Source organism: Pithys albifrons, chromosome 1 (genome assembly GCF_047495875.1).
Source record: "Pithys albifrons albifrons isolate INPA30051 chromosome 1, PitAlb_v1, whole genome shotgun sequence".
Taxonomy (NCBI): domain Eukaryota; kingdom Metazoa; phylum Chordata; class Aves; order Passeriformes; family Thamnophilidae; genus Pithys; species Pithys albifrons.
In genome coordinates this window covers 65,730,768-65,746,732 of record NC_092458.1, presented here as the reverse complement: position 1 = coordinate 65,746,732, position 15,965 = coordinate 65,730,768, and the positions used below count along the sequence as shown (strand labels likewise).

Below are 15,965 nucleotides of genomic sequence, written 5' to 3'. Positions count from 1 at the left end.
ACAGAATTTATTACACACTTCTACATCTTTAGTCTACCATGCATAATCTCTTTTTTCTGGTTTTCAGCAGAAAAGTCCTGTTTTCATTACAATACTAGGACAAAAAGTCAAGCTACTTTTACGGTACTGTAAAGGTGACTTAAAGGGCCTGTTCTGGTAATTATAATTTGGCGAGACCTTATTTTCACCTTTAAGAAAGTATCAGTAAGAACAAATACCCTTACACAGGAATGGCAGCAGGTACAAGAGGGAGAGTCCTGATCTGCAGGTGTTGTGAGTCCCTGGTCAGGACCTGGCAAGAACAGCAGAGGAAAAGTCAAGGCCTCTGCTCCCTACACCGTCACTTCTGCGCTTCCTTGTGAAACCAATTCTTCTGCCTTTGAGCATTTCTTAACACAGAGCTCTTTTTACCAATAGAAACTGTACTACTAAAGAAACAAGCTTGAGAACTACAGCTGTAATGGACTATCAGATGTCAAAATTCAGCACCTGTATCCAGAGATTGATCGAGCCTCAATATAACAGTCTGCAAAATCCCAAAATGCTGGAAGCAGCATTATTTACAACCAGCATTTCATTGCTGATATCCAGACACTGCAGTGCCCTGCTTGCTTTCCCAGCTGAATTGAACTCAGCCTTTTTCCTCTTTTTCCATTACTGTGCTACTTTCACCTTGGAAACCAGCATCTCTGACAGCAATTTTGCTTCAGGGTAGTTGAACATACGATCTTTTTCTTGTCTCACAAATACTTTGTTTCAGCTTTGGCTCACTACCTTTTGGACTTATTTGGCCTGACAGTGCAATTAGGGTTCCCCACACCTCTAATTTAAACCTCCTCCTTAATGCAGGTGAGCACAGCTCAGACGGCTCCTCCACGCAGCTGCCAAGCCCCTACTCCTTCCAGCCCACACTGGTGCCAGCGGGGCTGGGGCTGCCCAACACAGGGCCAGGAGCACTGGAGGGCTATCAGGTTTCATTGTCCTCTCACTCAGCAGATAATAAGCTTCAGCACAGGCTTTTGCAAATCCCACTGCCTCTCCTCAAGGAAGGATCTGTCGAGCCAGGGAGTATTCATCCCAAAGGTATAGGGACCAAACCATTCACATTTAAATACCTCTCAGTGGCTGAAAAGGTGGATTGTACATTGAATGCCCATTACTTAATGCTCTCAGAAGTTTATCACCTGGCTCTTGTGTTTGCTTTAACTCACCAACATGAAAATGGGGTTTGTCTCCATTTTTCGTTTTTCCACCTGGAAAAGGAGACATGTCTCTCCAGGTTTTGGAATCAGCCTGCAGGGATCAGAAGAACCCTTCGGGCTTTCCCTGGCATTAGTGACATTTCACTCTAAGGAGGATGTAAGGAATCTCCACGTTTGCTATCTGTTGGTCAACTCATCCCTCTCTGAGCACAGGGGAATACCTACACCTACCCTCCAGGCAACTATTTCCAGCAGAACTATTACCTGAAAAAAAATGGAGCTGACCAGCTTCAGCACACTGATTCTCCTTTCCAGGAAACAGGAGAGAATTTCTTTACTAAATCAAAGGAGAGTTGAGTTAAAGATTTAGATACTGCAATACCAACCCAACATCTTTAAGACCATGCTCCCTCAAGCAGCCCAGGAACTTGTGCATGCAAGCCTTGCCGCAGACAGATCTTCCTATCCACGCACAACCACGCACAACAGGGATAACCCTGCCCTCCTCAAAGGCAGGGTGGGTGTTTGGCACGAAAGTAGGCAACAAGTCACCACACCTTCAAGCTGCTTTAACTTCCAGAGGTAACAAGAGGCTTCTCAGTGCCTGGCTGCAGTATCTAGGGCTTAACTATTAACTTTTAGGTAATTAAAAACCAGCCAGGCACAGGAGAACACACATGACATCTAACATGAACAAAATCCTCCTCATGGCTTTTAACCACCAGACAGAAGAAACTGTGTCTTTGAAAAGTAAAATCCCCACCACCCCTCCAGTTCCCACACCCATGAAGCCCAGGGGGAGGCAGCAGCTGCTGGGCACATGAAGGAAATGAAAGCAACAGGCTTAGACCTTGTACCTCACCAGACTTCTGGAAGCTCAAGCTTCCCATCCCCCTGGCAGGAGTGTGCCTCCAGGGAGCTCATGGGAGCATTTGATTACTGAGTCGTTTACCAGCTCAGGCATGGGTGCTGGACTTGGGAATAAGGGGGTGCAGCAAGGCTGCTCCCTCGCAGTCAGGTGGAACCATGCAGCACCGTGATAATCAAGGTCAGCTTCAGAACAGGGGCTGGAAGCACAGATGAGCAGTTCTGCAGCCATGGGAAGCTGGCAGAAGTGATCTGCACTGACTGCATCTCCCCAGCGGCTCTTCAAGGACAGGGCTGCCTCAGGGTGTCCCAGCCCTGCAGTTACATCCCAGCCTTCCAACCATGAGCTGAGGATTATTCTAATCATCTCAAACCTCGAGATGGTAAAATGCGTTGGCAGCTGAGCAGCCCCCAGGCAAGTTTCTCTGAGGGCAGCTTGGGATGCTGAAGCCAGGACTAGTGATCCCAATGCTGGTCCACTATGACAAGGAACTCCAGCAGCTAAGAGGAGCAGGGTTAGCTCTCAAACCACCGCCTCAAGTTCTCTTCCCTCACCTGTTCCCCATGGTCCAAGCTAAGCCCCGTGCCAGGGCAGCATTCATCTCTGCAGCAGGGGTAGAGCTTAGGATGGTCTTGACCCACATCTGCTGCCATAATCAGACCTGGAAAAGCACCCCAGAATTACAGCCTTCCTGCTGCACGAGGGCCAGTAGCTCTTACTAGTTTGATCACCAGTGAGGTTCTTTGCTGCAAAACGCTGTCTTACCCAAAGTGAAAGAAGATGCAACTGGAGCTGGGGGCTGGCCAGTGTCATGAATGGTGGGTCTGTCCTTTTTTGGAAGCTCAAAGTGTGTTCCTCTCCTCTACACAGTTCAGACTCCGCATCAACAACCAGTGCCATGGAGGATAAGAAAAACAGAGCCCAAAGCACCCTTCATACCTGCTTGCAGAGAGAAGACCCTTCCCTGGGATGCTGTCAATCAGGGTGACAGGAAGCAAAAGATTAGGCTGACATTGCTTAGCTAAAGCAGAAGACTCTTGCATACTTGCTTTCCAAAATACACTGAATTCACTGAAAGACACAAAATTCAGCTGCTAGTATGGTCACATGAATTTGGTAAAGTTCCCTTGGTTGGACACTTGCTGACTTGTCACACTGACATTTCTTCCCACTGAAAACCTTTGTGCTTCTGCTCTCACACTGGCGTGCACAGTTGCGGTGACAACTTTTCACTTGGTGAGGCTGCAGGGCACGAGCTTCCTGCCAGCTCTGCTCCTGCTACAGCAGAGCTGTAACCTTGGCAGCACCGGGGATTAACAATCCTTATTTAGGGACAAAAGCGAGCTGCAGAAATTAAAGAACTGAAATCCAATCTTTCTTTAATTTAGCCAGCAAAGGTAACAGACAGATCAGGTATGACAGACACCAGTACATATTTCCCTGTCTCTGTCTGGAAGTCCACTATCATCTAACCAGCCTATGGCCGACTTCCAGTATCATGGATATTTTAATAAAGTACTTTTCCAACCTATCCTCTATGGGCAGTTTCACTCTGATTTTCTGCTCCCCAATGACTGGTGCAATGACTGGTGCAGGGTCCTAATCCCCTTTTTTGCCAGGCAACAACTGAAAGTCCCATGAAGGGACAGCTTGTTACCCCCTTCTGCCCCTGATTCACAACCCAAGCTACTTCACCCTGTCAGTTAGCAGACGACTGTGGGCAGTGGTCACCTCTTTCCCATAGCTGCTTTCTGGCATGGATAGTTGCTGATCAGTCAATTTTGACCAGCCATTAATGGTTTATCCTAGGGTAGGCAGCTAAAACTTCTCCCATTATTTCTTCGTGATCTTTTGTTCAAAGAATAGATGAAAGTACAAAAAGAAAATGGTTGTTTTATCCCACTACCTTTCCTCTATCCAAACAAAACAGTAGTTGAAGAGTATTTTCTGTTAGAAGAGTCAAAACATTTACTACCTATAAATTCAGCATCCTTGGAATTGATAAAAGCAGGGTGCTGGCATCTGGCACCACTCAGATGCATCAGATTTTGCCCTAAGGAACTGCAGTTCACATTCTCTACCAGCTAAAACACAGTAAATTATTCCCTCAAGCCTGTTCCAGGAAAGCACAAACATCACCTTGACTCTGACCAAAATTCCTTCAAGGGAAGCAGGAGGTTGGCAGAGATAAATTCCTGCTGGGGTACACAATAAATACACTGGCCCTGCACAGGCTGGGGCTCACATTATGCACTTGCTTGTAAGAATGGAGGTGGCAACATGCCTGAAGTATTTTTTCCCTAAGAGCTGGGCTCTTCATTGAACAGTAACGTAATGTCTGAAGGACAAAAATACTACTTTGGAAAGAGTTTGGCATTACTAATTTTTATAATCCTGGAAATTCTATCACTTTTCATTGATAAAATGTTCAATTTTCATTTTAGATCTTGCTCAGCTGTTCTCCTCAAATTACATTTGGTGGCAGAGAGTGCCATTCATTTAATGAAAAAATGTTTCTATCAAACCTGAATTTGTCACCTCTGCTTTAAAGACAAATGTAAAAACTGGGCCAATAAAGCTGCAAGACAAAAATAGAAGTTCTCCATCTGTTTTTTCTGAGTTAATCATAACTGTAGCAATTTTAACCCTTCATTCTCTTCAATCTCTCTGTAATATTTCTGCTGTCTCACTATTTTTGTTAGCATTTTCAAAATCCAAAGGAGCTTGTAATACAAATTATCTACCCATGATGCCCAGAACTTGGACCCAGGCTGATACAGGTAATTTTAAAACTCCTAAGTTGAACAACTACTTTGCTTTCTCTACCTATGCCATCCTTCACATTCCAAACTGCAACTTCATTTGTCATTGTGATCCACTCCATGAGCTTGATAACGTAACATTACATTCTCATTTTTTGTGAGCTTGACTTTAGTAATCACTATTTTCTCTCTCAGTAGTCATTCCTTTTCCAGATTAATTAAAAAAAACCCAAACAAAACAAAACTCTTATCAATTTAAAAACCCCCAAAACAGTAGAAGTCAATCACAAATATTGAAAACCCCCCAGAATATAATGAGGGTTTTGTAATTATACAGGCTAGTGTAATAAATTGGTAAGCAAATTAGCTATTACATTTTAAACCTCTTCACAGGTTACAGGACAAATATGCCACTACTTTATGAGGATTGTCAATAGCTTATCATGAACTGTCTGCCTCTTGAGTAACCCTTTCAATAGTGCAACTATTGTTAATGTTGTTAATCATCTAAATGCCAATTTACACAGGACATATAACTTGAAATCTGCTTAAGCTTACCCATTTAATTAGCATGAAGTCAGCAAGAGAGTTCTAGATGGAGAGGTATATTCATCCCCCTATTTGCTTCTTGAAGCAAGGTGTGTGTAACAAATCTTATCAAAGCACATGCAGAAGCATAAAATACACAAGCTTTACTTCCCTGAGAGCAGCAGCAGCCACTCCTGAGTTTTGGCTAGCCCAGAAACACCTGCCTACCTTCTCACCTGTGAAACAGAAAGGAAGTTTTTTCAGAGTGCTTTATGTTTCTCTTCTAAATTAAATCAAATCAAATCACTGTTCCTCCTGTTGCAAATGCAGTGTACTAAGGAAAGATATTCAGAAATTGCAGAGGCACTGGATTAATACCGGTGCAGCACCTTAGCGCAGCCTTTAACATTACAGTGGCCACACTTTCTTCCTCCAGCAGCTGAGCTAATTCCCAAGACTGCTTCAACAGTGATACTTTTACTATCATTTAGAAAAAACAGAAGTTGCAGAATACTTTCATTGCTACCAGATATGACAGAATCACAGGATGGGCCAGGCTGGAAGGTACCACAGTGGTCCAGCCTCCCTGCTCAGGCAGGGCCACCCCAGAGCACATGGCACAGGATTGCATCCAGATGGTTCTTGGGTATCTCCAGTGATGGAGACTCCACACCCTCTCTGGGCAATCTGTTCCAGTGCTCGGTCACCCACACAGCAAAGAAATGCAGGTGGAATTTCCCATGCATCAGTTTGTGCCTGTGGCCTCTTGTCCTATTACTTGGTGCCACTGAGGAGAGCCTGGATCCATCCTCCTGACACCCTCACTTCAAGTACTTGTAGACATTGATGAGGTCCCCTCTCAGTTGTCTTCTCTGAAGATTGGACAGGCCCAGCTCCCTCAGCCTTTCCTTCTAAGAGAGATGCTCCAGTCCCTGAATCATCTTTGTCATCCTCCACTGGACTTGCTCCACGAGCTCCATGTGTTTCTTGTGCTGAGGAGCCCAGAGCTGGACACAGCACTCCAGATATGGCTTCGGCAGGGCCGAGTGAGGGGACAGAATGACCTCCCTCAACTTCTGGCAATGCTTTTCCATCTTAATGCAGCCCAGGTACCCTTGGCCTTCCTGGCCCCAGGGCACATTGCTGGCTCATGGACAGCTTCTTGTCCACCAGGCTCCACAGGTCCTTCTCCACAGAGCTGCTTTCCAGCAGGTTGGCCCCCACCCTGTACTGGTGCAGGGGGTTATTCCTCCCCAGGTGCAGGACCCTGCACTTGCCTTGGTTGAACATCAGGCAGATCCTCTCTGCTCACGTCTCCAACCTTCAAAGTTCTTCGGAAGGGCTGCACAGCCCTCTGGGTATCAGCCACAGTATGTGTGATTATTAATTTATGATTGATAATACACACACACACAATGGTATAGGGAACAGAGATAGTCCCTTCATGATATTTCAGAATAAGAAGGGCTCCAATTTATCCTCTTCTTCCTTTTCTCCACAGCATATCAACTCATCCATAGGGTAAAGATCATTTCTACCTATCATTTCTATCTCACAGTGAAAATTAAATGTCAAATGCTTCAATGTACTATCAGAGCACCCAACTGCCTGATTGAGCTTTAGCAAGGCTGAGAAATGTGGGATTAAGAGCTACTGCTCTTGTTTTGGCAAATATACGATCCACAATACACAGCATATAAGGAAAAAAGCACAACTCTTTTAGCAATCCTCCTGTCCCAGTTTTCCACCCACCTCACACCACAACAGAAATGCTCTTCCATGGGTAGAATTGATGATTTGTGGGAAATTTCAAGCAGGCAGTTCTATCCACTTTCTGCAGGAGTTATTTTGGCAAGATCATGCTTTAAATGCCAGGCAGCATTTTAAGGATTTGCTTTGACATGTGCATACATGCATCTTATTCATCTTACCGAAAGGGAACTCCATATACTTTGCTACAGAACCTCACCAAATACTTTAACTAGAAGCTACAAGATTCTTGTGTATTTATTCCATATTAAGTACCCAGCTACTTTTTCAAACCAGGATTACACCTCGTACATTCATTTTTCAAAATCAATGCATGTGAAAGACTTGCGTAACTAACAAAGCATGTCCTGTCTCAGCCCATTTCTTCTCCTTGTACTGTCATAGCAATTTCCCATCTGACTGTGTTACTTTGGTGGTCACCATTTTGGAAAAGGGAAGTCTATCACACGTCTTTCTTCTCAAATAAGTAGGTTCGTGTCCCTGTAGTTTCTTATTCGGCACCTACACTGCAGAGTACAAGGAAATGCCCTCTCCCAAGCGAGCCCGTAGTGCTGTTGTCTCAATTCCCAACACCCCAAGAAGTGTGTGTATGCTCTTTGCTATCAGTAAATGAAAACTGCACAAACGTACAGCATGAACACACAGCTCCTGTGAGGCACACCAGGGTGTGACACAGCTGTACATTTGCAGCTGCCCATGCTCACATTCCTCCTACACAGAAAAAAACTTGTAGGCCACTTGCAAGGTGAAAGAAAAACAAAACTGAAGTGATAAATCCTATTAGCATTTTTCAGCAAGTTTTGTGCCCCTCCACTTTTTTAAATAAATAAAATTGAGTCCTTACTTAATTTCCAGATTAAGAAGTATTATTAAAAGCAGTTACAGGCCCAATTACAACCCTAGAAACACCAACAAAATGCACTACAATATTCTTTTATTTAGTTTACAGAAGAGTCTATCAGTACAGGTTGCAGAAAGAAAATGTTTAGTGCTATTTACAATTTGTTTTAAAACTCTGCTCTATACAAATTTAATTCTGATCAGTATGAACAATATTTTTTGTAAATCTACTGCATATAAAGCATTTCATCAAAGCAGTAACAATGAATAAAATAACCTGTTTACATTTGAATGATGCCAATCATTCGAAAAAACGATTACACAGAACATCTGTAAGAGTTGTGGACACTTAAGTACAGAACACAATGTCAACCTGTGACTCATTTTTAAAGGCTAAAGCTATTTATATGGAATATTGTTCTATTATACTACACGCCAATCTATATTTAACTTCTATAGTTATGTATTTTATAAGATTTTTATTAAATATATTCTACACATATTTGTAATTTCACCCAGGAAGGGTTCCTTCCCAGTGAAAAAATATAAAATCTTTTATATTTTTTAATTTTTTATTTATTTTTATTTTTTACAGGTTTAGATGAAACTAGCTCATGCTTTAGTGCTGTGCAAATTTCTTTAGCATATCAACATTTAAATTATTGATATGAAATAAAAGAATGACATCCTTTTGAATTATATATGCCTTCAAAAATCAGCTTCTGATTTTAATACCATTGCAAGCACTAATACCAAATGCAGATTATGTAAAGAAACAAAATAGTATTATGGCAGAAGTTTTTCTTTTTGCTTTTTAAACTTTAATAATTCTTTAGAAGTCTCTAATGAGTAAGCATGACACTGGAGGCTAAGGTACAGATGAGAAAAATGACTGAAAAACACCAATTGCCAATATTCAAATACATAAAATTGATTAGTAAATTATGTTTTCTAACATTTATGCACAATAATAAAAGCCTATGAACTACAGGAAACTACCCCTCCCATATTAAGGCTAGGAAACGCACTCTCTGCACTTGTTTGTGCTGTCTGAAGAAGCACTCAACTAACACACGAGATCAGAGCGCACGCAGTAACAAGAATCAGTTTCATCAGCCCTCTACAGAGTGCTTTTAAATTACAGGCACATAGTTTTTTTGTTTGTTGCAATGAAAGTATATATAGTTAGACTTGCTTTAGTTAGTATTCTGTGCCAGTTTGGCCACCAAGGTTGACTTAGGTAGAATTGACAGAACAGTTTTTCCTCTGATTTGGCCATAAGTGAGGTTTGCTTTCACTATTAATATACTGTTTTCCAGTATTGCATTATATAATGCGGGTTATTACTAGATGTCTCAAATATTACTAGAGATTGCTGATGAGAAATTTATTGTCAACCATATTTAGTGCAAGTTGCATCTAGAAAGCTTGACCGGTTAGATTCGGTTAATGGAGATTTTTGTGGTAGCAAAATGATTCCTGCTATGGAAAAGAACACAAACCTTTCTGGAGATTGGATTCTTTCTAAAAGTGATGTACAGTAAGATTATTCAACAAACAAAACCAAGGAATTGAAAAAAAATAAACAATGAAAGTGTTCATAGATATTTCACCTGTTTTTTAAAAAAAGACTAATGAGACAGTGTTCGTGTAATATTTCAGTTCCATGGATTTACAGACAGGCTCTTCCTATAGGTCTTTGAAGCAAGGTAGGGCCTCTTCTATTCCAGCAGCATGAAAGACAAAGACTATATTACATCACACTTAGCAGGTAAAGCTAACACAGTTTACAGGATTACACAGCAATTGCTTTCTCCAGTTTTTTCACGGTTCCTTTGACCTGCAAAGCAAGAAGAAAGCTTTGCTTACATGACATTTCTAAAGCAATTAGGCTGTTCTGTATGAGAGCATGCTTAATACAAGTCTGTTCTTTATTATTTTTGGTAAAAAAATTATTTATTTTATACACACATGTATGTAACTGAAAAATAAATCAAGACTAGTTTCTCACAATAAAAACAAGAGCTTTTGACGTTTGATTAAATTTCTGCCTTCTGCAAAAAAGCTAAATCAGGAAGTTAATTTCTTAGTTTTCTATAAACATGTACAAAAGCATTCCATTTCTTTCTTCACAAAACAGCACAAGGACTTGACTCTTCTCTATGCTGAAATAGTCAAAATCCTGCAATAGATCTGACCACTGTGCCATGTACTTGAGTCAGAAATACCTCTAAGTGCACAGCCTACCTTGAGAGTTTGGCTCTGGCAATGTCTCTCTAGCCACCAAATGCATCACAGTTGTTTTGCCAAAAGGAAGTTTTAATGCTGCAAAAGGAGAAAGGGAAAATTGTGAACACATTACAGCAGTCTTTTTATCTTCAAAATACCCAAACAAAACCAACTAGAAGTGGATTAGCATCTGTTCAAAAGTTCATCCTGTTAGGTTTGGAATGCTTATTGGTTGAAGTTCAGTAAATCAGGGCCTTGGGACATGATAACAGTCACTTAAAATGCTGTGTTCTTAGAGACATGATATTCCTGTCAGGAAAATTAGCATTCCACTTTTGAGTAAAAGCAGATGTGGGCATTCATACCGAGACTCAGGTGTTAAGCACTCTCTACTGATAAGGATGCAAAGAAGTGGCTAATTCAGCCACTAAATTGTTATTCCTGAGATATCAAAACGCTGAGCCACTACTGTAAAACAGATTTTCCTAAAATGTACTTTGATCCATAACACAGATTTTTCAAAATATAAAATATTTGCATCTTGCCTTTCAATAGTAACTGTAACATCAGCTGCATGTGGAAAATATCAAATTTAAAACACTTTAAATCAGATACAGTAGTTCTCCAAATGCTGCTTTTGTGAGTTTTAGCAACACAAAATAGAAAAAGTGGTGCTTTCCAAAAAGCTTGTTTGTGAAACTGAAATGATAATTTTCACATTCTGATTTCAGTTTGCAAACATGTGTGTACTTAAAGTATCTTCCTTGATTTTTTTTCTGATTACTATAAGATGAAGATGCTCTAAGTTTTGTCTTTCATGACTTATAAAGGAAAAAAGTTAGTGATAAATTTAACAAGAATTTAATCCTACATAGACAAATCAGTCTGACTTGAGGAGAATTTGTTCTATCAAAATCAAGTTACATCTTTTATTTTCATGTACGGTGCATCATGGCATTTTAAGTGAATAAATGAATAATGAATGACAAACAAACCTGAAAGTAACAGAAGAGAAAAATGCCTTTTTATTTTAATCACTATAGCATAGATTAAAGATTCACTAATAAAAAAATAAACCTAGTATTTGGTAATTAGGTGTATTCAGTACAAGCCTCGCTAAAACACTGCTATTAAATCATGTTTGTTGCCTACATACTTTTGTGAAATAATGCAAGGTATGATTAAAACACAGGTTAAAACACAGGTGTAAGCAAACAAACAGATACAGAATTGTACAAGCTTCTTTGAAGCAGCCATACTTTGGGAAAAGCCATCTCCGTATAAAGGCAAATCTGAAAGTTGCTTGGTTGACTTGAAGCACTGCCTGTGCCCACAACTAGAAGCTATTGATAGCTTGAAGTCTGACAATAATGTATTTTGGGTACTTGATACAACTGAAAACTTTAACAGACTGTTAATAGACTTTTTGCAAACAAAAGGATTGTCTTCATAACATAAACTCTTGAAAAGCAATTACAGAAAGAGCAAAATATTACAAACTGATCACATCAGGGACATCTTTCATTATACCAAGACACTTCAGGAGATTTGATTAGTAAGGTGTGGAGATGAACTGTTTGCAGTAATCAAGTAAAGCTATGCTAATATTTCAATTAACTCATTTCAGCTACTAGTTTGCATAGTTCACACAAGTTCTTGCTAGCAATTTCTAGCTTCTTTCTTTGGAACACCATACCAGGATCTGAGCACCCTAACCTATACTCAGGAATCCTTCCTTGCTCTTCTCTTTGTTCTCTCACTCCTTTCCCTCACTTAAACTAAAATCATATTTAATTCCTTTCCTATCTGTTCAATTTGACTGGGGTTTTTTTCTCTATTGTGAGAATTAACTTCTCCCCCCTTTTTGCAATGTGGATGGTACATGGTGGGTTGACTTCCCTTCCACTGTTCCCTATAAATAAGGAAGCAAATGATGCTGGATTACCATTATCTACCAAGGAATAAAGAACTGTCGATTATGTATTATTTCCCTAATTAATATTATTTGAAATCCAAACTGCAGAACAAATATTTAGCCAAAGGATGAAATTTCCTGTTGGAAGATGGACAACAGACTGCCTTGTTGCCAACTCCCCAACCCTCTTCACAGGCAGAACACCAGAAAACAGTGTGGCTCAAGCACTGCAGGCAAGAGCAGCACAGCAAGCTCTACAGAGGGGTCCATTTTTCTTTATCACCTCTAGTGCCATTTGCTCTACTGTTAGGGACAGTTCATTCAGAGAAATAGAAAAAGAGATGGTTTCTTTAAAATAAAATTTTTCACTCAAAAGCATTTCTCCTAACAATTCCTCATGTTTTGAGGCCTCTTAGTTTATTGGAGTCTCAAATTTGGAAGCCACTACACAGATATGTGAGGCCACAATTAGAACATTAAAATGTAATTTTTAAATGTCAAAAAAATGGACTCCCATTAAGAGAGAAAACATCACATTGTTTCCTTGGAAACTTTTGTTTCACTGGATGATAAAGTGAGTTTCAGTAGGTTCAAATTCCAGTCAATATTTCCTTATCACCTAAAGCAAATATATCACTAAGTGATATAATTGAATATAGAGAACTGCAGCTAAAAAGGCTTAATGAAACTGTATTATAGCAGCACAAGAAATTAAATACTGTGTTTAGCAAGCAATTTCCTCTCTCCTCCACCTCCCTTTTAAAGGTAACTAGTTAGCTTAGGGTTACCTCTAATGAACTTAGGGTTACCTCTAATGAACACCACAAACTGAAGTAAGAGTTTTCAGGATATTTCATGAATTCCTATTCCCCTTTCAGCTGTATAATCTTACTCCAGATAACTTCATTAGTATGGAAGTTAAGACAATGTTTTAGAGATTCTTCTTCTTAAAACAACACAGCAACAAAAAGATTGTTGACAAACACTAATATGCATTTAAGATCCTTAGGGTAAAAACATGATGATTAAATCTCAATGCATGAATGATTAAGAATGAACTGAAATGCCCTGAGCCCAAGTAAGTGTTCAAACCATAGACCTAAGTTAATACAAGAGTCATCAGCATGCAGCTATTATTTTTCAACTCAAGTCATTAAATAATATATTAAATATATTAAACAAATGTTCAAAATTGTTTCAGATTGAGACAAATGTCACTAAAGGGAATAAATGCTGATGGTAAAGAGCAACATCCACAGATGAATGGCAAAGTAAATCCCATTTAGCTATCCTTGCCTGGAAATGTAGGGTAAGACTAGCATCTTTAATTGCAGAGATGATCCAAGACTTAACATTTGTCTTTCAACTCTACTCCAACTGCTACTAGCTGCACTCATTGTCACCTGGTAAAAATACAAATTGAAGAGTGAATAAGAATTTCAGAGTTCTTCCACTGAGCTGACAATGATCTTGTTTGTATATATATCAGCATTCAAAAATTATTTATGTCAAGAGTAAATCTATTTCAAAAGTACATCCCTAGCCAACACTGGGAATCGTAGAAAGTGAATCAATGGCTGTATCATCCCAGTCACTTCTTCATGGAACGTCATAATAAGCAGTCCAGAAATATTATTTGCAGGTTCATCCTAACTTCAAAAACATTTCATTGGTGATTTTGTGTTATATTCTCCCTTCTGTACTGTAGTCAAGTACCAAACCATGAACAACCTGAGCACACAGAGGTAGTAATAGTATTAATCTATTTTTAAACTGGCACAGAAAAGAGAGTTTCATTTGTTTAGTCTTTGATACTGTTGATATTCACACTGGCAAATGGTACCTACAAAAGGAAAGATTACTGTTCCAGATGTGTCACACCTCTAGCCAAGATTTCCACTAAAATACGTAGTTGTTGGGAAACACTTGCCACGAGGGGGCACAGTTGAATAGCATTTCCTTAGCGCACGGAGTGAAGCCATTTACTGTTTTCGCATAACTATGCAATTGTATCCCTGGGAGAGTACTGGATGCAAGAATGCTGCCCCTCATTCTCATTCATAGGATGTGTTCCTGCATCGCACTAAGATTTAAAGTATTGTTTGACCAACTATCCTAAAGTTTATCAAATATTTTATAATACTTCAGACACTTCTTAAGTAGCTTGCCCTGTAAGTGCAGTGTAAGAGGTAGAACAAAAAATTCCGTTTAGACAGGTAACAAATTAAAGCAGCATTAGTTTCTTTGTGCAAGAGGAGACTTGACTTAGCAGGTGGTGCCTCCCAAAGTTTAACAACTAGTGGTAACAAGATGGAAAAATACACAATAAGGTACAATGTTACTCTATGCAAGGGAAAGTAGTTAAACGCAAGCCATACTGTGATCCTGAACAGTATATCATTCGCTGCACCATAAATAAATATCCCCTTTGCCCGACTGTAACATGCATAAAGAAAAGTATTTTCATACCTCCTAATGTCACATTGCCATGAAGAAACCTCCCTTGATAAATAAGCCGCAAGATATTTGGACTGCTGACTTGTTCTTCTTCCCAGTCTGGAGAGAGAGAATGAGAGAGAGTTTCCACAGTTACATTGTAATAAAACGTCTTTTGTTATTTCTCTCACCTTTACCCAGGAAGAAAAATAGGAACAGGGCTGTTTTGCATAAAACACTGAAGAGACGACATAGGCTGAAGATACAGGAAGATAATTCAAGGGCAGCACTCCTGAAGTCTATTCCTAAATTTATTACTTGTATGTATGTATGTATGGCCAGACTTCGTGAACGCAGATTTGGGCAGGGCTCTCCCCACGTGGGTGTGCCCTTCCAGCCTGCGCAGTGGATTTTTTAGGTGAGGCACAGCGTGTGCAGAACTGGCCCCACCGTTTCAGTCCTGAGGTCCATCTGCCATGGCCGAGCGAGCTTGGACAGTGACAGTGAAGTCCTCGGGACTGTCACAGCACCCGGTACTAACCGGGGCTGACCCTGCTGAGCATCCAAGATGTGACGGGATGGGATGTCAGGGAGGCATTGAACTGCCAGGGGATGGTCCTACTGAGACTCGAATTCAGGTCCTTGGGATTCAGAGTCTGGAGTGCTCTCCTTTACACCACGGGACCACCCCATTTACTATTTGATACTGGGGATTATAAGACATAATTTTACGTCTGCAAGCATAAGTATTACTGACTTCACAGACTGCAGGATATATTCAGCACATATACAAGTCCTAAACAAAATATTCTATATATACAAATTGCTTCTTGATTCTTAATACCCAGGCTAAAAGTGTCTTAATTTCTGTCCATTCAGAAGTTTCTCAAGCCATACTCCTCCTCACCGGCAGTTAAATGCCTCCCTGACATCCGATCCCGTCAGATCTCGGAAGCTAAGCAGGGTCAGCCCCGGATTAGTACTTGGATGGGAGACCTCCTGGGAAATGCCGGGTGCTGTAGGTTCTAGTCCTGAGGACCTCACTGGCACTGTCCAAGCTCGCTCGGCCATGGCAGATGAACCTCAGGATTTAAACGGTGGGGCCAGTTCTGCGCACGCTGAGCCTCACCTAAAATCCACTGCGCAGGCTGGAAGGGCACACCCACGTGGGGACAGCCCTTCCCAAATCTTCGTTCGCAAAGTTTGGCCATACATATATACTCGTCCTCAACAGCTAACTGACTAACTAGAAGCATTCTCCAGCAATGGGAAGCAGCCACACACAGAGGGAAAGCACATGTGATGGGCCATTTGAAACAGGACTCTGAGACCACAGCACTGGAAAAAAACTCCAGAGGCAGCTCAGCGCTGCTCGATGATGGCCAGATCCAACCAGTTACATGTCCAGAGGGGGC

The 15,965-nt window shown here is 40.6% G+C and overlaps 2 protein-coding genes and 1 pseudogene across 2 annotated transcripts in view; 1 reads left to right on the top strand and 2 right to left on the bottom strand.

Moving 5' to 3' along the window:
- SLC7A1 (solute carrier family 7 member 1) overlaps positions 1–3,060 on the bottom strand; it is an 86,236-nt gene extending 83,176 nt beyond the window's left edge. The window contains exon 1 of the mRNA XM_071553190.1: positions 3,010–3,060. The gene's annotated coding sequence lies outside the window, so the exon portion shown is untranslated. The remainder of the gene's footprint in view (positions 1–3,009) is intronic.
- Positions 3,061–8,047: 4,987 nt separating this feature from the next.
- Positions 8,048–15,965, bottom strand: part of UBL3 (ubiquitin like 3) — a 61,870-nt gene continuing 53,952 nt past the window's right edge. Inside the window, exons 3-5 of the mRNA XM_071553165.1 lie at positions 14,584–14,670; positions 10,218–10,295; positions 8,048–9,810 (exon numbers count right to left, since the gene is read on the bottom strand). Coding sequence (XP_071409266.1) covers positions 9,758–9,810; positions 10,218–10,295; positions 14,584–14,670 — 218 coding nt within the window. The 3' untranslated portion in view covers positions 8,048–9,757. The remainder of the gene's footprint in view (positions 9,811–10,217; positions 10,296–14,583; positions 14,671–15,965) is intronic.
- On the top strand, positions 15,456–15,575 carry LOC139681210 (5S ribosomal RNA; annotated as a pseudogene).